This window comes from Patagioenas fasciata, chromosome 1 (genome assembly GCF_037038585.1).
Source record: "Patagioenas fasciata isolate bPatFas1 chromosome 1, bPatFas1.hap1, whole genome shotgun sequence".
NCBI classification, from domain to species: Eukaryota; Metazoa; Chordata; class Aves; order Columbiformes; family Columbidae; genus Patagioenas; species Patagioenas fasciata.
Window position 1 is genome coordinate 119648343 of NC_092520.1, and position 25812 is coordinate 119674154.

The window sequence follows — 25812 nt, forward strand, 5'->3', positions numbered from 1 at the left end:
AAACTACAGTGAAAAGTTTCCTTCTAACCTTTTTATATTTTGCATTTCTCTCTTTAGTTTTTTAGTACTCAGATTGACTATAACAGTAGATGAAACTGAGGTTTGGGATATTGGTAGAGCAAAAATGTTACCTAACACATATTTGCATAAACAAATGTGAAAATGTTAAAGGTGATTTTTGGGAAAACAGAGAACAGGTTCCTTTGTAACTGAGCCTGTGCATATTCCTTATTTATTTAAAATGTAAATGCTCAAACAAAGAGAAATGTCCATTGGCTTTAAGTGCTTTGCATCTTACTGGTGATTATGTTTCTTAATTCTTCAATTTTTTTGGAGCAGGGGAGCTCTTGGGATGGAAATTAGAACAATCTTTTTGTATTGTGTCTAGTTTTAGACCGAAATAATTAGATGCCAGTGACTTTTGGAGACACTGTGCCATACAGTTGTCACAGGGGATAATCCATAATGTTTGCCAGAAAAATAGTGTACATTATGGATCAACTAAATATTTCTCTCTGAAAAACTAGAAATTTAACTGAATGTTTTGCATTCGTCTTTCATCCTTGTATTCAAAACTGAAACTTATGGCAAACCATTCCTTGTTAGAAATACCATTTACTTACAAAGGGTATTTTCATGTTAAATCTAACTTCAAGCATGTATCAGAAGTCTGTAGGACTTCTGTTCCCTTTACAACTTATAACTGTTATTCTTTGGTAGAGATGAATTCCTTTAAGTAGGGGAATATTCAATTTAAGTGTACAAAAATGTGTATTGATAGGACAGATTTCAATGTTTGTCCTCTGCCAGAAGAATCAACATTCATGGAAGCAGAGATTCCTGATCTAGCCCTACTACCTCTTAATGTGCTTGGGAGCAGGACATCACTAGTGATAATTTTAACCCAGATGATTAATTATTACGAAGTAATTTCAGAAGAATTCACAGTATTTCTAAAAACAATGTTATGTCAAGAACAGAACAATAAAACCAATGCAGTTAAGTGCATATTTTGGCTCCTAAAACTTTGCTGGGTTTAAAAAAAATAAGAAATGAAGATTCAAGCGCATTACACCATTGCACCTTCTCTTAATACGTTGCAATGTATCTTTGTGTTTAAAAGAAGACACAGTGAGTTGAAACCTTTGTGCAGCGACTTTCTTCTAGGCAGTTTCTGTGTCTTCAGTGAATAGATTTACATGACATGAGAGCTCCTGATGCTGAGCTCCTTCATTAAAAAGAGAAGCAAATTTTCTGATGGAAGTATTATGCATATAGAACTGCAAATACCTAGGAGAGTATTACCTCATGGACTTTCTGCCCGGGATCTCTGTTTTGCTTCCCTCTTCTCCTGTCCTTCACAGCACTGTAGTTAGGGAGGGGGCTTCCGGAGGGCTATAGAAGCTCTGCTTTCTGCATGGTTCTCACCCGTGGGGTGTGAAAATGGCATTCATTGCTCTGCACTTTGGAGCTGGCTGGCACCAGCTTTAGGACTGACCTCAACAGCAAGAAAAAAGAATTACAGTTTTAATCTTCTCTGCCTAACTACCTTCTCTATGCTGTGCAGAGCATGCACCAGGAGTTGCCTAATTTAAAAAGCCTTTGCTAGTCTGCACAGTTCAGGATTGTGTCCTGCAACAATTGAGTTACTGTAGTGCATCAGGATACTTGCAAATTAATCTGAGGAACTAAATAATTGCTTTGGGTTCTCTGATCAAAATTATATAGCAGGAAAAGATGGTTTATTTAGGTTGAGCAAGACAGCTTATCCTGCCATTTTAGTATTTGTATTAAAATTTTGTTTTACGGTTAAATATGACATTATTTTTCAATAAATACAACTGCAGTTCGAATTGCGTATCATGTTCTGGCAGTGATGATTTCAGAGAAGAAAAGTTTGTGAGAGAAATTAGACCTTTCATGACTTTCATGGAAAAAAAACAGATAAGCAAGTTTGCTGATGACACCAAGCTGGGAGGAGTGGTTGACACACCAGAAGGCTGTGCTGCCATCCAGCGGGACCTGGACAGGCTGCAGAGTTGGGCGGGGAACGACCTATTAGAGAGCAGTGTAGGGAAAAGAGACCTGGGGGTCCTGGTGGACAGCAGGATGACCATGAGCCAGCACTGTGCCCTTGTGGCCAGGAAGGCCAATGGCATCCGGGGGTGTATTAGAAGGGGGGTGGTTAGTAGGTCGAGGGAGGTTCTCCTTCCCCTCTACTCTGCCCTGGTGAGACCACACCTGGAATATTGTGTCCAGTTCTGGGCCCCTCAGTTCAAGAAGGACAAGGAACTGCTGGAGAGAGTCCAGCACAGGACAATAAAGATGATTAAAGGACTGGAGCATTTCCCGTATGAGGAAAGGCTGAGGGAGCTGGGTCTCTTTAGCTTGGAGGAGACTGAGGGGTGACCTCATTCATGTTTATAAATATATAAAGGGTGAGTGTCAGGAGGATGGAGTCAGGCTCTTCTCAGTGACAACCAATGATAGGACAAGGGTTAATGGGTACAAACTGGAACACAGGAGGTTCCACTTAAATATGAGAAGAAACTTCTTCTCAGTGAGGGTGACAGAGCACTGGAACAGGCTGCCCAGGGGGGTTGTGGAGTCTCCTACTCTGGGGACATTCAAAACCTGCCTGGACACTTTCCTGTGTAACCTCATCTAGGTGTTCCTGCTCCAGCAGGAGAATTGGATGAGATGATCTTTTGAGGTCCCTTCCAATCCCTAACGTTCTATGGTTCTATGATTCTAAGATGTTGGGCATGCTGAACCTTTTTCAGGCCTTAAAATTGAAACAGACATTTTCAGGCAATTCAATAATAACTGTTTCAACATTAACTCATGCAGATTAATCAATTAACAGAATTTAAGAGGGATGATTAACACCACTGACAGGAGGGATGAGAAAAGGGTTGTAAGTCTTCATAAAGCCTATATATTGCTCCATACTGAAAGAAAACCTACAGTCAGTAGAGGTGAGCGTCACTCAGCCATCAAAGAGCAAACATTTTTCAGGAAGAAGCTATTTCATCTCTGAAATCATACCCCTTGAGATGGACCTGTGAAATACATTCAAATGGCAAACTGAAGGATTAAAAGTCTTTTGTTCACTCTATTCACCATTGAAAATCCTAGATTCTGAAAAAGCATTAATTTTAAGGCATATCACAGTTATTTCCACAAATCCTTTCCTGCTTGATCTCTTGCTGTTCCATGTTTGCTTATTCTTTCTGTCTCCCTTTGGTCCCACAAACCTCTGTACACATCAAAACCAGGATAATAACATTATCACCTCTCTCCTTTGCTAATGACTTTATCTCTACAGGTACTGATTGAACCTTTCTTTCAAACCAAGTGGCTACACAATTCAGTTGAACACAAACCAGTTTTTCCCAACTAAGGTGAAAGTTGTTTAGATTTGAAGGATGTTACTGACTAAGATCTGGTGCTACTAGAAAACCTGCCTGCTCTATTTTTGGGCTCTATACCAATTGCCTAATGAAGTCTATTACGTTTCCCTACAAGCCTCATTTGACATTTCAGGGGGTTTATTTTATTTTATTTTATTTGCTAAAATGATTAAATGAAACTCATAAAACTTGCAAACATTTCCCAGTGAGCTAAATCTACATTCTCTGGTAAACAGAAAGTAAAATAGCTCAGCACTGCTTATGAATTCAGAAGCCTGCCACATTGTTCTTCCTCAGTTTTTCCCTAACAGATCAGACACTTTCATTATAACTAGCCTTCAGGATTTTATTAGTTATTGATACATGATCTACAGGCATCTTGATGGTGAAGGTCTGGGCATCTCTGACAGCTGCGTCCAGCAGGAAGAGGAGATATAGCTCTGTCCCTTAGATTTCAAGAAATGGAGCGGGAATTTATTTGTAGTCACTTGCAGATCCCTATTGGACCAGAAGGATCTAATGAGAGGCACTTATAACCTAACAAGATCCTCAATTTTGTTAGCAGTGCCTGTGTCAGGCTTGGCATAACATTGCAGATACCTTCTCTGTGGCTTGTGGTACTAGCACAGTGAGGAAAAATGAGCAGAGATTGAGAATATGATGCAAAGATACCAAGTTAAAAAAAAAAAAAAGGACAGAGAAAAAAACCCCAAAACACCCACAAGTTATTCTTTGGACTTACTGGTGGTTTAATTTGTTTACCTGAATGAATTTTATTTATGTTGTGCTGGTGGTTGGATGTCTCCTGACTATCTCTTCTTAAACCACAGATTCCTGTGCTTCTCAACCTGAGTAAAGATCCTGATGTTAACTTGCCTATGAAACCATTAATCTTCTCATTGGCCATGGGTGCATGCCTTGGAGGTAAGAGTTTATCTGAGAAAGCTGACAAAAGGTAATAGCTATGCAATTATAGCATGTATAAACTGGCACAATAGGTTCAATGATTTTATTATGCAAAAGCATAGGGAGGGCCTGATCCAGCCTCTTTTGACTTCAAAGGACTCCCGAATAGGGATCCAAGCCACTGCCTGCTGCTACAATAGGATTCTTGCAGTCAGTGTTTGAAGGCTGCATCTGCATAAAGTATAGACGCACAAAGCAGCAGTCCAGATGGCGCTTGTAGGATTCTGATCTTTTGTGAGAGAAAACACAAAGATACATTTAGCTTTCAGAACAGGGACTCATCATTCTCTTTGAAGAGATGCAGAAAATGCATAATAATTGAGATCTGAAGGTTTGATCCAAAGTCTGCTGAAGTCACTGGGAGGCTTTCTGGCTGATTCACAGAAATGGTTTGAGTATCCATTTACTCACCTGTTTAGCATCCCTTACTCTAAGGAAAGTCTTTTTCATACCTTTGAGAAATGTACCTCTGGTAATGAAAGCTAATAACCATTCTCCTAGTACCTATCTTGGAGTTAACTGAGGTTTCTTGCATTGTCAGTGCATTAGCACAAAACAAGCAGGTGGTTCCATTACTTTTTTTTTTTTTTTAACTGAAAAGGTACCATGTATATATTGTAGGCCCAGGTTTTCCCCCCTATTTGTTATAACAATAACAGAGAATAGTCATTCATTAGTTTTTAAATTGAAATTTAAAGGTGATTATTTTTTTTTACATTTTGCAAGTGGTTTATGAAGGTGTTGCAACTTTTCCAAGCAGCAAATGTTCTAAGTGTAATTAGAATGTGTAAGTTTTTAATGAGAAAGAAAGGTGTTTTGGTTTGTTTTTTTTTTTTTTTCTATGACTGAGAAATTTAATGCTAATTGCATTGTATTGGGCTGTGGCTTGATCCCTAAATATTTAGGTAGTCAGGTTAAATAAAGTTAAAATGGAAAAAACAGTATTCTGCGATGAGTCCATGCCTTCTCCCCCTCTATGCTCCTCCACGTAGTTTCCTTGACTTTACAGAGATTAAACCTAAAACTAGTTTTGCCCGTAATAGAAGTTCATTTATTTAGCTAACTGATTGCTAGTGCCAGTGACCTTGATACATAACAAAGATCATAATCATGTAATTTAGAGACTGAATTTTAAGAGCATGTTGCAAAGGCAGGACAATTTATATCAAACAACGGTTGTTCATTGGAGGAATATCTTTTTGTACTCATAATTACTCATCATTATATCGTGGCTTTGATCTGTTCCTCTTTAAAACCGGTGTTTTGAAAATCAGAATATCTTTATATAGATGTTTGCCATAAAAACATACTCTTTCTTCACAATTTGCTACTCACCGAACATATTCTGATTTCATTAAACCTTCCGATGAACAAAACAACAAAGAAGACAATAACAACAACAACAACAACAACAAAACCTCATAAGGAATATAAATTTGGCAAGTTTATGCTGACATATTCTGAGTGGGAGGTACTTCACTAGCCTTTGAGCCTTTACAAATCTCAGCCAATTTTCCTAAAGTATCAGTTATAATCTTAACCCAAATTACTTTAATTTAATTTGTTGAAGGAGTTCTGGGATTATAACAGTGACTTCTGTGTGTATGCACTGTGAGACAAAAGTAAAAATATAAACAGTACCATGGGAATTATTTTAATTAAAGGCACTAAGGATCCATAGGAAGTACCCAGGTACTCAGATGGGCTTCATATAAATATTCCGATAAAAAGTTAGATGATTATCATTTTTAGCAAAAACTTCAACTTTCCAGACTGTGCTCTATTACGATAAAGCTGAGCACATGCTGAGTTATAGTGGCAAATGTCTCATAGGAGTGTTGACCTGAAAATTAGTACACTTCTGACTTTCCCATGTCAAAACTAAAAGCTAACGGACAGCAGCTTATTTTCAAGGAAAGAAAAGTGTAGAAAAACTAATACTTTGAAGAGTTTCATAGCCCCCAAATGTGGGGGAAAAGGGATTTTTTTTTTTTTAAAGGAAGTATTAATGACCTTTAAAAATTATTTCCAAAAGAAAAGTCTTATCGGCACTGAAGTGGTGTGAAAGAATCCTCAAGGTAGGCTAATCCCACTGTGGAAGGGGTAGATGACAATTATATCATTACTGCCTGCTGCTTAAGGCAAAAGTTTGGACCTTATCACTACTTATGCAACCAAAGACATTTTGCAGAAGAGTCTGAAAAAAATAATACATTATAGCTACAAATTTCAGGGTTAATTGTTTACTAAATAATGCAGAGCTTCAATTCTTGTCATTTGGTAGCATTTCTGGGGTTCAGAGTAAACACTGATATATGCTTATGTGTCCATGAAGAGTGCGTCACCTTTTATGCGTCTTGGAAAATGCCATGAAACATTTTGTCCTGAAAATTCTCCAATGGATGCAATTACTTTTTTCTATTGTCAGAAAGTGCACAGGCAGCCATAAGTTTGGAAGATGATAAGATGATCGAAAGACAGTAATTTTCCTTCACTGGAACTTTCCTTCACTTTCCTTCCTTCCTTCCTTCCTTCCTTCCTTCCTTCCTTCCTTCCTTCCTTCCTTCCTTCCTTCCTTCCTTCCTTCCTTCCTTCCTCCCTTCCTCCCTTCCTCCCTTCCTCCCTTCCTCCCTTCCTCCCTTCCTCCCTTCCTCCCTCCCTTCCTCCCTCCCTCCCTTCCTCCCTCCCTTCCTCCCTCCCTTCCTCCCTCCCTTCCTCCCTCCCTTCCTCCCTCCCTTCCTCCCTCCCTCCCTTCCTCCCTCCCTTCCTCCCTCCCTTCCTCCCTTCCTCCCTTCCTCCCTCCCTTCCTCCCTTCCTCCCTCCCTTCCTCCCTTCCTCCCTTCCTCCCTCCCTTCCTCCCTTCCTCCCTTCCTCCCTCCCTTCCTCCCTCCCTCCCTTCCTCCCTTCCTCCCTTCCTCCCTTCCTCCCTTCCTCCCTTCCTCCCTTCCTTCCTCCCTTCCTCCCTTCCTCCCTTCCTCCCTCCCTCCCTCCCTCCCTCCCTCCCTCCCTCCCTTCCTTCCTCCCTTCCTTCCTTTTTCCTGGAAATGAAAGAAGGCATGATCAGTCTCAAGCAAGATGAAGAGACCTTTGCCAGTATAACTGCCACATTGTTGTCATCTTAGCAGTGTCTCCCAAAAGAGAGAGCTGCTGCTATCAGATTTCTGTCTTTCATGGCACTGGGCTCAGACATGAGGTGTAAACGAATACTGTGTAGAAGCAATTTGCTCTGTAAAATGTGTCTCTGAAAGTGAGAAAGGATGAAAAATCCTGCCTCTTAGTCAAGGAAGCTGAGAACACTCAGTGGTGGCCACGGGCAATTCCTGATTAGATGGTCACAATTTGGAAATCTTTGGGTCTTTTGAGTTTGCCAGTTCTATTCCGGCAGAAGTTTTCTTGCTCAGGTCTCGTCAATCTTGCACAGTTAAGAAATAAATGTGATTGATAGTTTTTTTCAGGGGATCTGGTTCTGGAAACTCAGGTTTATATCTGTCCCAGCTATCTTTAGGAACTTAAATTGAGTGGTAAGTTAGGAGTCTGGATGCTCCAGGCTTTCTGGTGATGAGTAGACCAGCATGTCCAGGAGATAGATGTTTTTCCATTCACTGAAAATGCCAGATGGTCTCTGAAAAGAACATCAGAGCGCCTCACATGCAGAACTTCAGTAGCTGTGAGGAATGCCCCAAAACAGGTCAAACTAATTTGGACTTCTGAATTATGAATAACCCAATTAGTTCATGCCTGTCTGGGCATTAATGATCAGGTTAAGTACTAGCTGGTAAAAATGTATTTCTCGTAGTTTTTTTTATGTACTATCTGCCAGGATTTTGGTTATGTTTTGTCCATGAAGTGAAGGAAAACGGGAAGTTTAAAATAAACTAAAGGAAATTAACAAGGAATTCACTTGTTTTCTGTGGTGAATCTGTGATGAATCTGCATCTGTATTTCTTTTGTGGGTGAGGATATTGAATAAAGCTTTATTTGTTAAGGCTTCCTATTCTAGTACATGACCAAATTATGGCACCTCTTGAAACTGAGTTGTATATACATCTTCCAAAAGCATCTAAGGAATGCTACCCTAAAATTTTGGAGGATAAATGAAGATTGCTAGCTCCAGTAATTTCAGAGCAAGAGGAGATTTAGTTGCATGGCTTCTATTGGCTCATATGTTTTAAAATAACAGGAAATAAGGATTCAACTCAATTTGAGTAAGTACACAGCCAGAAATCCATCTGTTAAGACCGTTCAATTGTTTAGAAGCAAATTCTTCACTGAGATGGAGAGGCTATAGCTAAGATATTATTTGAAGGGTCTTTTTACATCTGACATTTAAAGAGTTGGTATTTATTCGTCTTTTTATCTCTTTTTTTTTTTTCCATGATTTATAGAAAGTATGTTTTGGAAAAAAAAAGAAAGAGCTTGAGCTAAAAAATGACTGAGCTCGTATTTGAAAGTCCTTACCTTTTGAGTTCTCAGTTGCTAGTGTAGAAAAGTGCAGTAAATATCTCTGCTGCAGTGACTATCACTAAAGTCCAAAGGGGATATTTTCTGCAGTGTATAGTTTTTCACTATTTTTCTTCTCTGTATATTTTCCTGGAGGATGACACCAGAAAGTCACAATTGTCACACTCTTGCAGAAAGAGGCAATCTCTACAATGCATACAGCTGTGTTGTTTTGACCACACAATCTCAGTTGTAGGCTCTGCTTCAAGAATGTAGAAGGAGGGGACAACTGGTTCTTTTCTTCTAACCTTACAGGGTCAAAATCCAGGTGTGGGTAAAATCCATTATCCACAGGACACTGTGCTAATTACAGCTATTAAAGGAGTGCAACCCACAGTGTAGCTAAACAGTTGGATTTCTCTCAGTGGTCCAGCACTATAGCTATTCTGTCTCTTGGCACCCCTCCTTCAGTCCCCTGTGCACATGGGGTCTTGCACAGTGGAGTATCACTGATTTATTATTCCTACTGATCCTGCTCAATAAAATCCTAAACTAGTTCTAAAGCTCCAGACACAGTTAAGGTATAAACCTAGAAATATTATTTATATTCCTAAACCAACTCTCCTTCTTTGCAATATGAGGGAAAAGTGGTAGCCTTCAATAAAACATAAAATGTATTAAAATACAGAATAATTAATACTATGAAAAAAGCACAACTGTACATCCTTCGAAGTTCCTTTACAGTTACAATAGATCAAATTTGTATAACAATTTTAAATTTGAAAGATTCAAGAAGTATATTAAGAACTGAATGTATTGAGTAAAAATACAGCACTTATTAAAGAGAACCACTATTCAGATTTGGTTTTGAACTTAATTGTTGCATACAATCTGCAATTGAATCTATAGGAAGAAGTTTTAGTGAAGAGAATGTCTTTACGTGAGCTTGAATTTAAGCAGGTCACTGATATTGAAAGTTCCTGTTGTTTTTGTAAGGCCATTGTAGTCTTTCAGTGATGAGAAATCCTGGGGCTCAGTTTTGTGTCTTATCAGTGAGATAGCCCTGATTTAGATAAATATTTTATCTATGGATAAACAACTCATAATCCAAATCAAGGAGTGATATTTTGGGCAATGGGATTGATTTGAGATCTTTCGAAAGAAAAGGATGTTGCTGCTCCTGACTTTGAACAGTAGGCAAAACAAACAAGGAAATTCAGGAAATGTCTCTCAGTTTTTTTCGAAAGAACTCAGTGCGGTCTTTAGCAGTGCCTCTATATTGTATAGATCGAGAGGCAAAATACAGCAGGTATTTTGTATATCTTACACTAAATATCCGATTCACTTTTTGAATATACTTTGCATTGTGTCTATGATGTTTGCAACAATGGAATAAGTAACACAGACTTAAATAGTGATTGCTATCCATCCATTCAATGGCAGTTCTAGTTGCTTGTTCTTAATGAAGAACTCATCCAGGTGTTAAATCAAAATTTTGGGGTTTTGTTGTAGCATGAAGAACAACATCATCAGATATAAGCACAAGGAATCTTTTCTCTATATTGATATTTGAGTACCAAAACTGTCCTCTTGCAGTTTTCTGGAACCGCCAGAATGTGTAAGGTTTTATAAAAATCCACTTGCTGTTTTCCCTAGCTCTTTCACAACATTCAAACTCTGGGTGATATTCATACTTCTTTAGCATGAAGTCCTTGAAGCCCAGCAGTTCTGTAAAATCCTTAGTGTAAGAGCCAGCCTTATTACCAGAGCCCTTGCAGCTAAAGTAGATTCTCTAATCTTTAAGATTACCAAAGATAATCATCTGTAGCATGGAGGATATACAGAAGAAAGTTGTGAATGTGGAATGTAAAAGCAGCTAAAACTGAGTGTGTACCATTGATAGATGTACCTTTGTCTGTGTTCAGGCAATATCAGAGGCTTGCTTGCCCTTAAGACACTGAGTTAATATGGAAAAACAACCCAAACGTATTGAACCTCATCAATTTTTCTGAGCAAGGACATTTTTCTAAGCCTAGAAAGAGCTACCTTGGCAAACATGCATATATAGATGTATGTATGTTATTAAGGATGAAATATGAAGTATATGGGGTAAAGGATGCTGTTTCACCTGTACTGATGAGGATTTATTGTTTCAATGGTAAATCTTAGATTTTAAAATGGAAAGGAAGAGAGCTTTCTGTAATATGTAGAATTCTATTCTATTTAAATTGATTTAGAAAAATAATTTATACCAAACATCAAAATCACTTGATTATAACTCTTGCATTACTCATGAATTTGAAATGCTTGTATCAATGATTTTCAATCTGTGTTAAATAATTGCATGCTATGAAGTTCTGCAAATTAGAGATAGGATAGTGATCAGAGATGACATCGAAGACTCCTACAAAGCATATGTGCAGTTTTGTTTAATTATATTTACTTGCTTTGTGCATTTGTCTATCATAAATTACAGAAGGTTCTTTCCCGAAGCCTTGGCTACTTCTATTTTCAGAATAATATAGAACATTCAAACTCATTACGTTGTATTGGTGAGTTGCTGCAATACAGGAATACAGACTCTGCAGAGTTGTCAGAGGAAGAGGCATATTCTGTTAGAAGGTAGCACTCAGACTATCAGACAGAACAAGAGAGTAAAGCTCTAGTAAGCTTCAAATCACTTAAGTGCAGAAGATAATAATGGACTATCTACTTTCCTTCCTCTGTAGACACTTTCCAGACAATATCCCCTTTTCTGTACCTTGAGTGGTGCCACAGAGAAGAGAAAAAAAATCTCAGCCTGCAATATCCATACTGATTTATATTGATGAATTAGACCCTCTATATGATGCTAAAGAAAGTTATAATCATACCCTAGATATTTTATCTATAAATATTAATAAATAGCACAGTTGTGGTTAGCACAGTTAAACCAAAAATGTACACTAGCAGGAGTTGTTAAACTGTGTAAACAAGGAACCTGAACCATAGCAAAACATAACAGGTAGGCTCCAATCAAAAGTCAATTTGATTAAAGTCAGAATCTAAAATTAAAACAGCTTAAAATTCTAAAATAACTTAATGGAGGGACATATATATATATATATAATTAATTAACATCATCTTGTTCTGCTCAGCTTCCAAGTAAGTTATGATAAAGATGAATAATGTACTTTTATGCCAGCTGTCTATACTGTTTTGCAATATTTGATCCCTAATAATGCCATATGTGGAGAAGCTGTGAAACTGAGCTGACACAGTTTTAGCCACCGAATCTAAAATCAGAAATAAAAAAATGTGCAAACTGGGGCTTGTGTGCAGCACTGAAGGCTTTAAATGGAAACTACTTGAATATATGTTTCAGGCCATGAGGGAATGGTATGTCAGAGTACACTGCTTACACTGTCCCTTGTTATACCCATTTATTTTACCCTTGTACTGTGCAAGCTGCCTTTGAGGAGAGAGGTGACTTTAGTTATTCTCCTCAGATTTTGTCTCTTACAGATGTCTGGATTTGAAAGAAGCTTATGGATTTTTTTTTTATGTCATTAAACCAGCGAGTACAAGAAGTTCAGCAGCCTGCATTATTTATTTCACACTTCTGGTAGAAAAGTGACAAATTTAAATTTCACCTTTTCCTCTTATAGCAAAAGAAAGTAATGAGCACTGAATAGTGCAATACTTACAGTAACTGTCTTATTGGTGGTGTAGTAGTGGTAATAAAAAATGGCAAAGTTCACCTGATTAGAAGTGTTGGACTGAATACTGTTCAGTGAATTTTTTTATAAGTTAACTAACCCAGAAGTTTGATTCACTTTTTTTTTTTTCTTTTTTCCAATAAACTTTGTATGTATGTATTTGTGCAGAAACATCCCATTCAAAAAAAAGTTGATATCATATGCAATCTATAACATATAACAACGCTGAATGAGTTCATGCATACCTTCTTCCCCTTGCTGCCTATGACTTGTGGTTCCTTGTTATTTTAGGAACTGTTAATGGTTTAATTGACCTTGATTCCATAGCTCTTTATTGACTGCAAAGTTTGATTATACAAGGCTCATTAATTTTTACACATAAAAATTATTAGAAGATATTCAAGACTTGCAGACACTTAACAGATGAGTATAAATGGCTTTGTTTAATGAGGCAAATCTGGATTAGTTTTGTGTGAAACAGAAAATTTCTGAAAACTATGAAGGCTGTCTCCTGTAACACTAACCAAAACCATCCCTGTCCATTGTTCACTTCTGTAACCAAATGTTACATTTGCTCAGTTTGTGCTTTAAATAGAGAAATGGAATATGCTATAGAAAGATGCTACGCACGTCAGTCTACCTTTATTTAATACTGTAAATCATGTGGGAGACTGCCCAGAGTTTTCTCTCAAAAATGGACAGAAAGGAAGGAGCTATCTTCCCTCAGTAAGTTTTGCTTTGACACTGTAATGGGACGGTTTGATTACAGCAACAAAGCAGGGCTGAGGGTTCTCAACCTATGGCTCCAGAGCAAACTCCTGGTTTCAGAGTGAGAACCCTTGCCTGGGACAAAACACTGCAAATATCTGTGCACGTGTAAATCTGGTCCTTGCACAGATGTTTGTCCACAGCCAGGGAAAAGCTGTTTTCATGGCTTCTGTTGACATGGAAACAGGGTAGTCTTTTTGCGTCTGCATTAGATAGCCAGAGATACAGGAAAGAGAAGACTCAGAAAGTGTCTCAGTTAAGCACAGGTGTAGTGTTATCCACTGTCAGACCACATGGAAGAGCAGTGGTCTGAAATGCTCACAACAAAGCAACACTTTTCTGTAGACAATCCACTTTTAAGCTTGCTTGCTGTTGCACAAAGCACTATCACCTTTATGTTTGAGAAAGTTACTGTTTATGAAGGCTGCTCACGCTAGGACAAATAGCTTTATTAATGATAATCCTTTCTCTTTGATTTCTCAGTGCTTTGAGTAGTAAGCACTAATCCTACCAGGCACTTTGAGGTGATTCTCCAGGCAAACAAACTAATGCAGCAAACCCAAGGGTCAGGCTTGCTTTTGAGCAAACAAAATTGGGCAATACCGAAGAGAGTCCTGAGAACTAACACTGTTCAGATATGTTAGATGTGCTGCTGACAAGTAAAAATCAAGAATGGAAAATGAGACTTAAAGTGAGAGGAAATACTATGATTGCTATGGTTCTACCCCAATTTCCCAGCCCCTGCCTTTAGTAAGCTTAATGAGTTCTCCCAGAATTTATTTTCAGCACATTTCACATTATAGTCACCTGGGCAAATTCTGTTTACTGAGGGAGAGACTGTCTGAGCCCAAGGGAGGTGCATTACTTGTGGTGTGTGGTTTCTGGGTCTGAACTTGGCAGCCTCTGAAGGAGCGATGTAGCACAGGGTGATAACTGAAAACAGGTTTGAGAAGAAGTAGCTACAAATTGAAGCAGAAGGCTGGAAGAATCAGGACTGGTGGACATGGCAGTTATCAGATCAGGCTTACCAAACCTTGTCAACATCTTCCTACTTGTATGTCTAAGTTAGCTGGGAATGCAAAGGCACGGTTTAATGTGTGGGTTTTGAGCCTTTCTTGGTAGGTTTATACTTAACAAAGACTGTTGACTAGTTCCTTATATGTGCAGTTGATTTCACATTCGCTAAATATATTCAAAGTAGTTTGCCTTGAGAAATATCAGAAAGATATTTTTATGTCACCTTTCTGGATAGAAACAGTAGAAGACCTTCTGCTGAGCTTCTGCAATGATTGTTCAAGGCTAGGGCAGGTCCATGGAAAAATGATCTGTGAGGATTTCTCTGTCATTTTCTTCTCTGTAACCTTATCAGCACCAGTTCTTTAGGTGGCACGTCTGTATATTTCTATGATCACACTTCAATGTAAGATTTTTTTTCTTTAAGAAAAAAATCTTTCTTGATTTCATGTTTATGAATTATTACTATTGATAATAATGCATGTAGTCTACCAAGAATAAAAGGCAGAATAGATATGTAGGATAAAATGTATAGCTTACCTCAAACATATCACATAACATTGATATTAGAAATATAATATTTAATTAATTGTAATGAATCCAGTTGTTTTAATAACCATCTAACTTGTGATATAGGATGAGTTTCAATAGGGGTCATCAAAAAAAGTTTCAATATGAGTCATCAGAATACATTGGTTATTACAACATAGTTCTTTGATACAGTTCACCCATGTGTTATAACATTTTGAGCATACAAACAAGCTATGCTTTTTAAGCTCTATTATTCTTAAGACTGAAGATGATTTAAAGATGAAATCAAGACTGTGTGAAGCTCTAGAAAATGCTTATCCTTCATTTGCATCAATTGGAATTGATTTAAGGTGTGCAGGTTTCCATGTACATTAACCTAGTCTTGGGTTTTCTGTGATTCAGAAGTCACAGTGTTGCTGCTTCACTTCTGAGTTAAATGTCTGCCATGTAGACAGATGTTCCTGGGAGGAGAAACAAAAGTTTGCCTCTGCTGTTAATTTCCATGTAGTTCTTTGAAGTCCACAGAGCCAATACCTCATTAAACTGCACACATGCTCTGAACAAATGAAAAAGAAATGCTGCTCCTTTCTGATAACATTTAAGGTGACAATTTCTCCTCAAGTAAAATCTACTTGGGGAAATCAATTCACTGCTGAAGCAGAAACTTTTTCTGTAATACTTCATTATGTGAAGGCATTACTATAGCCTGTGTACAGTATAGAGCATATGCTGTTTGGAGATCTCAACTGTATCTAGTCACAGCCATGGGACAAGTGCAGTTTCAGTCCTGTTTCTTTAATTTGAAGCCAGAGTCATATTCGTTGTCTACAGTAATATTATTCTGATGGTGATATTTGATTGTGCTACATGTAGAGCAGAAACCTCTTATGAAATGTTTGGAGGCTGTAGACTACTGATTAGTTTTGGAATTGAAAATTCCTTAAGTGTTCCTGCCTGACTTCTGTAATAATATCAGCTGTGTTCATTTATTCTGTTTTTACATTAAGCCACATACTTTGTGTCTTGGCTTTTACCTGCCAGAACCTACCAGGAACGGTGATGTTCCAAGTTCAGTTTAATATCTTTAGACATGCAGGGAGTGGGGAGGCATGCTTTTCTCATCTCACATTGTCTGCAAGATATCAGCTTCTTTCTCATTCCATAGCGGGAGCAGCTCAAAGCTGTTTGAGGTTGCTGATGAGAAAACAAAACCAGTCTCCGACTCTTAATAGATGGTGTTTAGGCCACTCACCTGAGTCAACAGATATCCATGTTCAGATCTCAACTCCACGATGAAAATCTCAGTTTGCTGCCTACTTTTTGTCAATAATAACTGTCCATCCTGCAGTAAATAAAAATCATGCTTTCTCTTTGGACTCAATTTTGAAAAACATTTGGTCACACAAGGAATTTTTCTTGGAAGGCTTTGGATTTCATGAAATCAAGTTTAAAAGAAAAAAAACTCCTGAACATGTTTTTGAGTGTTAGTTGTTTCTCTAAGTTGACACTCTTTCCCAGTTTGAATTCAAAGCCATACCAATGTCAGTGGATAGTGAGATACAGGTTTTTGACTGGTCAGTCTGACAGTCCTTTGACACTGGTACAGTTTTGAAAATATTTTCGATCAAGTTCTTTTTCCTACTCTTTTACTTACTGGAAGAGGAAGATGTTTTTTCCTCCAATGTTCCTTCCACATCACATCTTATCTCTCATTTTTCCTTACTTCTGAACTCTATCACTTAATTTTATTTGACTTTAATTGTGTTCTATTATTTTTAGAGACTATTTTTAGAAGTTTACTCTTTTCGTGTGCACTTTCAGGTGCAGAAGTCTATATGGGTGCCATGTGTGAATACTTAGGGGAATAATCCTACCTATTATTTGGCAAACTGATCTCTGGCTGACCTCAAACATTTACTAAGTAAAAAAAAGGAGTATTGTCTTCTGAACTGTTTCTCTCAAAGTCAGACCAGAAGAATATCCACTGAGCAGTAATGTTTAACAGGGACATAATGAGAAGTGTAAGTATGTGCCAATGGGAGCCAAGGAAGGCTTGTGCTTACAATAAAGGATTGTCAATATCATGGTATATGACAAAAGAGATGATTTGCCATAGTATAAAAAAAAATTCTCTTAGATTGTTAGTGCTTTTGTTCAAAATTTAAGTGAAGGAATAGAATGTAGGAGTCACTGTCACTTCCTGAGTCGTGTCTTAGATCAGAAACATTTGCTGAAGATATCTGCTTTGTGGAAGCCAAGTATACAGCATTTCAGTCCGAGGCATTACTCATGGGAAAGCTATAGAAAATAGGTTAGTCTTTTTGAGCTCTGAATACCTGACTTCTCTGCCAGATTGTTAAAAGTTTAGAGAAAACACAGATATAGATTTGTTACTGGAAAAGGCTAAGGAGCAAAGAGAAGCATGTAGTTCTTTCAAAAGGATAGATGCACACTATAAACACAACAGCTTATTTTTCTTTGTTGTCCCCCTCTCTTAAGGGGACCTGTATAATATAATTTAGTGAAGTTCAGTGAATGCGGTTATACTCTTTTATGTAATAAAGAACCATTGCAGTTTAGTAAGAAATCTTTGTATCTGTAGTGATCCCTTTGCCTTACCAGAGAGATGTGAAACAGATCAATTCCCCTGCATTGTGCCACTCCTTGTGTTTTAAATTTCTGCTAAAAAAAAATCTTAGTAATTAGTTACCTTCTCTATAAAAAGGTCACTAGTTTCTCAGTGTTAGGTTTGTGTAAGGATAAAAAGCATCAGTTTTTCTCAGCATCCTCAAGCTATTTCATCCTTTGTTTTCAGATGGTGATGGTGCCACCCTTGTGTCTGTAAAACCAAAAACCAGAAAGTTTGTCTTGAATGCAAGTCTCTGGTGTCATTTTGACAACTGCTAGATTGGTGTTAAATTCCTTCCTTATTTTTCTGTCTTACGTAGAATCAGAGAATGATACCAGGCTTATATTTCAAAGCGTGAAATTTTTATAGAATGTGAAGACACAGTCTGTATGTTTTCAAGCCTATGCAACAGAAATGGATTTTTCTTTTCCAACTGGTACGTCTTGGGAATTTAGTGCAGAATAAACAGAGGACGGGTGACAAACAGAGCACAACTGTAAACTGGTATTTATTTTCTGAACTGCAGGTAATGGAACATTGATTGGAGCATCTGCGAACGTTGTTTGTGCAGGAATTGCTGAACAACATGGGTATGGCTTCTCTTTCATGGAGTTTTTCAGGTACAATTTTAAGCTTCTTGCCTTAAATCTGACACTTTTTATTTCTCTAGGCATAGGCAAACAATGGATCCTCCAAGTAGAAAGTCTGGTGAAAGAGTTTATAAAATAGACCTGTGTTCCTAAACTTTTTTGGCAACTGAAATGTGGGTGGAGGACAGATCACTTTATTTTTGCATTGTGTAGATAGAATGCATAAAGGTGGTGGAACACAGTGGAATCCCAGGAGAAAGAAAGCCTCAGAAATTCCTGCTTTATCACCCTCAAACTTATCTTCAGCTCTGTAGGAATACTAAATTGTTGCTTTATTGTTAAATACATTTTAAACATATAGTCTCATCTGCACATTTTCACAAATATTCAATCTAAGTGGGATGTTACAGTTTAGGTTACTCTGTGATCCCCTGAGTAAAATTATTTATCTAAAAGCAATTATTTATTCTGACCAACTGTTTAGCAAGTGTGAGTGAAGGTGCAATGAGCAGCTAATAACAGCTCAAGTAATTATTTAATAATTGTTTAATAAATAATTAATCATTGCCATTTGATAATGGAAGTTCCTCTGCAGATCATTTTTCAGCAGAAATTTAAACAACAAGGTGTACTTAATGTACTTAATGCATACAACAGTTTAATATTTTTCTAAACACCTTCAGTTTTTGAGACTGTGGTTGAAAACTGTGAAGGGAAGCGGACGAATACTAGACTAGACATGAAGTTAAAGTATAGTTGATCTAACTGAAACATAATTCCTTTTTATTTTTCTGCATATTTAGGGAAGAGGATACTGTCAAATTCAAACCAATAGTTTGTAATTTCTCAACTTTCCTTTACATTGTTTACTTCGAAGCCTTCAAACCTGCATAATTGATAAGATTAAACATACAGGGATGTCTAGACCAGAGCCAATAATAATGTTAAAAAAAAAAAGATAATCTAAACCATTCTTGCTAAAATTATTGCTATGAGCATGTGCTGCTCACAAGACAGTGTATCTCTTCACCCATAGTTTTCTGATGATATGTCTTAGAAAGGCAGAATGCCTACCAAATCAAAGTCTTGGTTGTCAGGACCTTTGAGACTGAACTACAGTCTTACATAGTATACAATGATAACTAACAGACCTCTTGGACATCAAACCCTTGTACAAAATGATAGCAATACAGCAATAATGGGCTTGTGGATTGTTCTGTTCATGTTTTGCAAGCGTTCCTCTTGTCTTGCAGGACTTAACTTGTATTTAGCATTAACAGTGTCTTCTGTGTAGGTTTTGTAATGAAATGTTCTCAAAGCTTCCATGACACTGACTGAGTATCTAAGCAGAAAAAAAAGATGTAAAGCTTGACCGTCCTCTTTAGCAGCATTCACTGGAATTCTTTGGGAACACTAAAGACAATATACAGATTGTTCTGAAATCATCTTCTATGCTTATGCTTTCAGTAGAAATGATTACTGGGGAAGATTGTAGCCATTGTGAGCAAAGATGTGACGACTGAATCCAGAGTGATGACAGGAAGATAGCAATGGATATTAATTATCAGAAAGAATGTAAAAGCCAACTTTTATTGGCTTCTTCTCAATCGCCAAGCAGGCAGATCATAAACTCCTTTGTAATTTGTCTTAGGAAATGATTTGTTTCAGTTGAATGTGCCTCAATTCAATATTTTCTGAGGCATTAAGAAGTGTTGTATGTATCCCTTGAGGATTTTGATCTTGCTTGCTTTTATTTATGAAGGTTGTCTTAAAGCAAGAAGTGATTTTTCTACCTTTCTTCCTCTTTGCCCAAGATCACTCGTTAGGTTTCACATTCCTATTCAGAGTCCCCTGGAGTGCTTCTACAATTACAGACACAGATTGTTAATTTCTCATCCTGCAAACCCCTGTGAGTTACCAGGGAAAAAATCATGGCTACCATGTCTGGGGAGATGATGGCCCTCTACTGCCTGACTTTTGAAAAGGTGTCTTCGGTGCAACATGGGCTGGCATTGTTTTGTTCTTCTCAAGGGCCTTTGCTAGAAGCAGCTTATTTGCATATCATGTTTTGACATGGTGGTCTGAGTAGAGACTCTTGGCAAGGTTGCTAAGCATGGCTGGTAAGTACACCTTGCTTGACACAAACAGGGGTGAAGAGGCTCTGGAGGCTGTGGGTGCCTCGTGGTGAGAGGCATCATGATGACTCTGTGTAAGGAGAGAAAAGGCAAGAAACAGTCTCTGTGTCATGTAAATGGGATGATGGGCTCATGACCTTTCCCATGTGGATCTTTGTGCAGTGGCACTTGGTGCAATTTGAGGTTCCTCTGCCCCTTTGTTTTTAGAGAAGGGAGCAGTGGCAGCCCAGTGCTGTTCTGCTACCCAGCCAAAGCCTTAGGTGGTCAGGTGCCATAACTTGTCCCAAAAGCTCTGGGCTGACCAGCTTGATATGCTACTATCTGGAGTGCCTTCAGCAGAAGAAATCCTGTGCCAGGAGGGTGCCATGCCTAAATGACCATGAATGCTATAGTCTAACAGAAATCTAGTATCCTGGGAAAGGTTGCCCTTCAGACCCACGTCTAATTGCTTTCTTCCTTAGATAAAGAGTGCTACCTGCCCAAGGAGCTGGGAGCACTTATCTCCTTCCAGACTTCTGGGTATAGCTGGATGAAAGGGGAGGACAGCCAGCCCTGGTGTCCCAACATCCACACAACTCAGGCCTATATGCTGGAAATGCAGCACCTCTGAGGAGGTCCCAGTAGAGTGGCATGTAGGTGGGAAAGATTACAATGAGAAAGGAAGGAGAAAGGCATATGTTCTCCCCCCCTGAAGCACCATAAGGCAGCCTGGTGTCCAGAGTATGCTGCTGGTTGAGGAGATAACAGATGCCAGCCATACATGTCCGGCTGCAAGTGTGCTGGCCAGTATCACCGAGCATCTTACCCAGAACACATTCAGGTCTTGTTCCTTTTGCCCACATTACCTGTAAACAAATGTAGAAACCAGTTCTGCCCAAACAGTCCTCACAAGAGGAAGGACAAGACTGCCTCTGTGAAAAGGTTCCTCTGTTGCTATGAATTCAACTTGCTGTTTCTGGCCCTTGGGAGCTTATCTTGACACTTCATTATGTTCCTCTAAAAAAGATTCCCATGTCCCTTAGAATATAAAAATACTGTAAGAAACTTTATCATTATGGAAGTATTTTTACCTTTGAATCTGTAATACGTGGTGGTAGGGCAACAAAAAGGGGCTTCTACTGGTGTATCAGCATCAAAAGGAAGATTAGGGTACATGTGTGCCTGTCACTGAATGGGGAAACGACCTGCTGACAAGGGACATGGAGAAGATAGAGGTTCTCAGCGCTGTGATTTGCAACACAAAATCCAGCTGGAGGCCAGGCAGTAGTGGTGTTCCCCAAGGTGCTTGTGATCCCCAGTGGTACCTTCCAAGCTCAGCCATTCTGGGATCTAGCTTTTAACCAACCCAAGACAAACCCAAGGCAAACAATGAAGAACTGCCACTGTGTGAAAAAATCTTATATGTACCCTAAGTTTTCATTATTCTTCTAATAATACAGAAGGCAGAGCTGAATACAATATTCCAGGCACAGCCCTCTTACTTTTTCCCCATTTTACAAATATAAGATTAAATGCAAAATACAGAGCTATTTGCTTTTTCACTGTTAATCTAGGCCATTTCAAATTTCTGTTTAATTTGTGATTCACTGTTAAATCCAAGTCTCTTTCAGCTTTCATGTTACTTAGCTGAGTGTGAGTGTATCTGTTCTCTCCAACAAGTTCTTACACTTTGCCTACATTGTGTTTCTAATTAACAAATGATCAATGGACAGAGAAAAAATTGAATTGGTGTACTATGTGATCTAGTAAGTGAATTAGAGGATGAACACAAAGAAAAATATTTAAGTGGTAAAAACTGAAATAATTGTGAATCAGTGGGTTTTGGAAAAGGAGATAGAGAGCAGTGGGATATTTGCTGTACATGGCCGAGAGTAAACATCAGAGTAAACAAATGAGCATTAGGATTCTGGAGAAAAGAGCAGGTTTCTTTTTAGTCTTGACCATTTAGGGGTCAATAATATGTATTATTATGTGTTAATCCGCGTTAATGTGTTAATAATATGAAGGTAATTGCTCAGGGACAGCATAAATGAATAAACAGAAGGCAGGGAAAAATAATATATGAAAGATAATATGATTTTTAGTCTACTTATCAGAGAAATAGTAAATCATAAGTAAGAGCTTAACATAAAGGAAATTCCCAAATGTAGGACAGTACTATTTCTCTTAGTGAATGGTCAGATAAGACAGTATAGTCTTGTTGCCTGAATGATTTCCAGAGGTTAACATAGTGATTTCATATCGATTATGACTGTAGAATAATCAAGGGAGCTTTATTTTTCCTGAGAAAAAAGATAAAAGAAATAGCATTGCAGATGTCTCTTCTAATCTAGATACTTCATTTCATGTTAGTTTTTAAATTTTTACTAATTTATCTCTGAGTTTGTTTGTTCCAGTATAGCATTCCACTAGGTCGATCCACCCTATGAAATATGAAAACGACTCACAGAAATCTTTTTGTTACCAATGAAAAATTTGTTTCCAGTTTCAGAGGATAAGAAGTTTTCATTGCTGTAGGGGCTTGAATTATTTCTTTCCACTTGCTAATAAATTTTCCAGCTTGATTTTATTTTGTCTTTAAGAGAGGCATTTATAACCTTATAAAGATAGATAGTATTTCAAACATAAAATAAGTCATGTTCCTTCATCCTATTGTAATTCAATGCCAATCACTCCTATGTGTCTGTGATGCATGATGTGATAAAAAAAAAGAATCACAGATAAATGTTGAACCTATTGGACACAAAAGGAAAGTGAGTATTATGGGAAATAGTCTAATTTTATTTCAAGCAAATTTTGGCTGACTGTGAATATATCATGGTGTGGGATATATAGGTAAGAGAAGAATGGGTTGGATAACTCTATGTAATGGGATAAGAATATGAGATTATTTGATACATGAGGAAATCAGTCTGCCCAGAAGAACAGGATATGAGCCTAAGAACTTAATTTAAATTACAGTGGTAATGTCAGCTGGGCATGATCCTGAAAGCATTGTGCGTACTTTGAGGTTTTGCATTTTTATGTCATTACTCTCCCTTTATATGCCATCTGAAGAGCTGAATAAATATTCTCTGTCTCCTCTGTGAGTAACAATAATTTGGAAGTGTCGAAAAGTATTGGTTTCTGATAATAGCTTAGGAAAGAATTTATTTTCGTCATGGGATTTGTCTTGAGACATAGTCACAGTAAAAATATTTACAGTAGAATAACCCATTTATGCCTGCTTGAAAGCACTAACCCATAAAGACTGTGAAACAGTGCTTCCTGTGAGAACTGTCATTCATGTATGTGGGAGGACAAATGTGATGTTCTTTGCTGCCCACTGTGTATCCTATTCACACAACTTATTGAAAATAACTGTTTTTTCAAAAAACATTGGGCTCTGTGAAGCCATATAAATGTCTCTACTTAATTATGTGTTAGACTGCTGTAGTCCTGTTCATTCCTGCTAATTCAGTGTCCTCTATTTCTTGCTATTAACACTGCTCTGCCAAACATTGTTGCTGTTTTAAGGCTGATTCTGATCAGAAAACCAGACTGCTGTTTTGGGTGTGAATTTTTGTGATGAAGACTTCAGCTGAGGAATGTGACATCCAAATACCTGAATAGAATTCACCTGTAGGCTTTCAGATCAACTATGCTTCTCCAGAAGACAGAGTTTTGGGATGTTCAAATTATCTAATGAAGATTCAGTGAACTGCAGAGTAAAGGTTTAGTGATTGTGATACACAAGTTAGCTCAATCTCAACGTACTTTTCTGATCAGTAAGGAAGAGTAATTGGTCATGGGTGAGATGTTGATTTTTGACGTGATAACAGATTTCTTCTGTTCAAATAAGTGCAAATGCAACACTTGAGCAAAGACCTCTCAACAAACACGTACTAATATACCATTCCGATTTAAGCAAGTTTTAAATTTTCACAACTTTTGCTTCATAGAATTTCTAACTTTAAAAATGTGGATCTTTTAAGTTTACTACATCAGCTTGTTTTCATCTTTAGCTTTTTTTCTCTGCATGAGTAAGGAAAATATTAGATTTTATTTTTAATAGCTCATTTTTATCACACATTTCATACCCAGTTACATATGAAAATCTCTATTTATTATCAGACCTAGGGAACTGAGTTGAATGAATGTAATTTAGATTTTAACATCCTATTCACTATTATGCTAGGAAGGGGAAAGCTATAGAAAAACTTAATATTTAACTGATCAATCCACAAAATAGGAAGGTATCTCAGCATGCATTAATCTTTCAATATTAGATTCTAGGCTGGGTTTGTTAAGAATTTTAGTTTTCTTTCATCTATCCAAGAACAATCATTGCAAGATTTTAAATTGTCAGTGTTGATCTAACAACTGCTCTCAAACAAGCAAATGCTACATTGACATCAGTGGCAGTTGATCAGAGTGCTGTTTGATTTAACTAGTTGCACAGCTTGCGTGAAACCCCATGAAAGTAAGTATTGCTGCAGTAGTGTGGTACAAAACATTTAAAAAACCATTATAGTGCTATGGATGGATTTTTTGAAAGGTGTTTGGTTGTTTTTTTTTTTTTTAAAATTTTATTTAATGTCAAGAAATACTGTAAGTTCAAATTCAAATGAATGTGTTTTTTAGCTCATTTATTTTAAGGAAAAAGGGAGAAATAGTATTTTTTTCCTTTAAATGTGAGAATATTTCCTTTACTAACTTGGAATAGGATTTGTCTGTATCATGTGAAGTTTTCCATGGAGTCTAACATGCTCCTATCTCTTACAATTAGTGCCAACATATTTGTATTTTTTTCCTTGTGGACAGAAAAGTATTACTTTTTTTTCTTCTCTTTTTGCCATGAAATCTTTTGGATTAGCAAATTAATTTCCGGTAAAGGTAGATGGGGTTTAAACAGTTATCATTTTACCCAGCTTAAAATAAAGTTATGTGATTCAGATATTAATTTTTTAAAAAATTATTTTGTCTTGTAAAGTCTAGTGTGTTTCTTCTTCTAAATTTTTGAAAAAGAACATTTAAAAAACAATTGCAACGATCTAGTATTTCACTGGGCTTCATAGGAAGCGCTGATCCTCCAGACACACATGCATCACTTTAATATTATGGTGTATCCTCATGGGAGTAGTATCTAATCACAGCATCATAGAAAAATTCAGGCTGGAAGGCAGCTTAGGAAGTCTCTCGTTCAACCTTGGGCTCAAAGCAGGGTCAATTATGGGCTACACAGAAACAATACAGCCTTTTGGGACAACCTGCTCCACTGTCTGGCTGTCTCCATGAGGAAAATGTTTCTCCTCCTTCGTTTAAACTTATGCTGTTTTTCTCTTGCTGTCCTGCCATGTGCTGCATTGAGAAGCATGGGCCCAGCTTCTCAGTCACCCCTCTTAGGTGCCAGGGGCACTGTTAGTGCCCCTGTAGTTGTCTCTTCTCTAGGCTGACTCAGCCCAGCTCTCAGCCTCTCCTCATGGGGCAAATGCTCCAAACCCCACTGCCTTGGGGATCCCCTATCACCTCTGTCCAGTTTGTCCATGTCTTTCATGTGTTGGAGGATCAAAAACTGAATGTGGTATTGAGATACAGTCTAATGAGTGCTATGTAGAAGGGAACAATCTCTTCCGTAGATCTAAAGCC

The 25812-nt window shown here is 37.7% G+C and overlaps 1 protein-coding gene across 2 annotated transcripts in view; it reads left to right on the top strand.

Annotated features, from left to right (window-relative positions):
• OCA2 (OCA2 melanosomal transmembrane protein) overlaps positions 1–25812 on the top strand; it is a 207306-nt gene that overhangs the window by 152179 nt on the left and 29315 nt on the right. For both annotated transcript variants that reach the window (XM_071803651.1, XM_071803652.1), the window contains 2 exons: positions 4244–4337; positions 17986–18079. In XM_071803651.1, coding sequence (XP_071659752.1) covers positions 4244–4337; positions 17986–18079 — 188 coding nt within the window. The remainder of the gene's footprint in view (positions 1–4243; positions 4338–17985; positions 18080–25812) is intronic.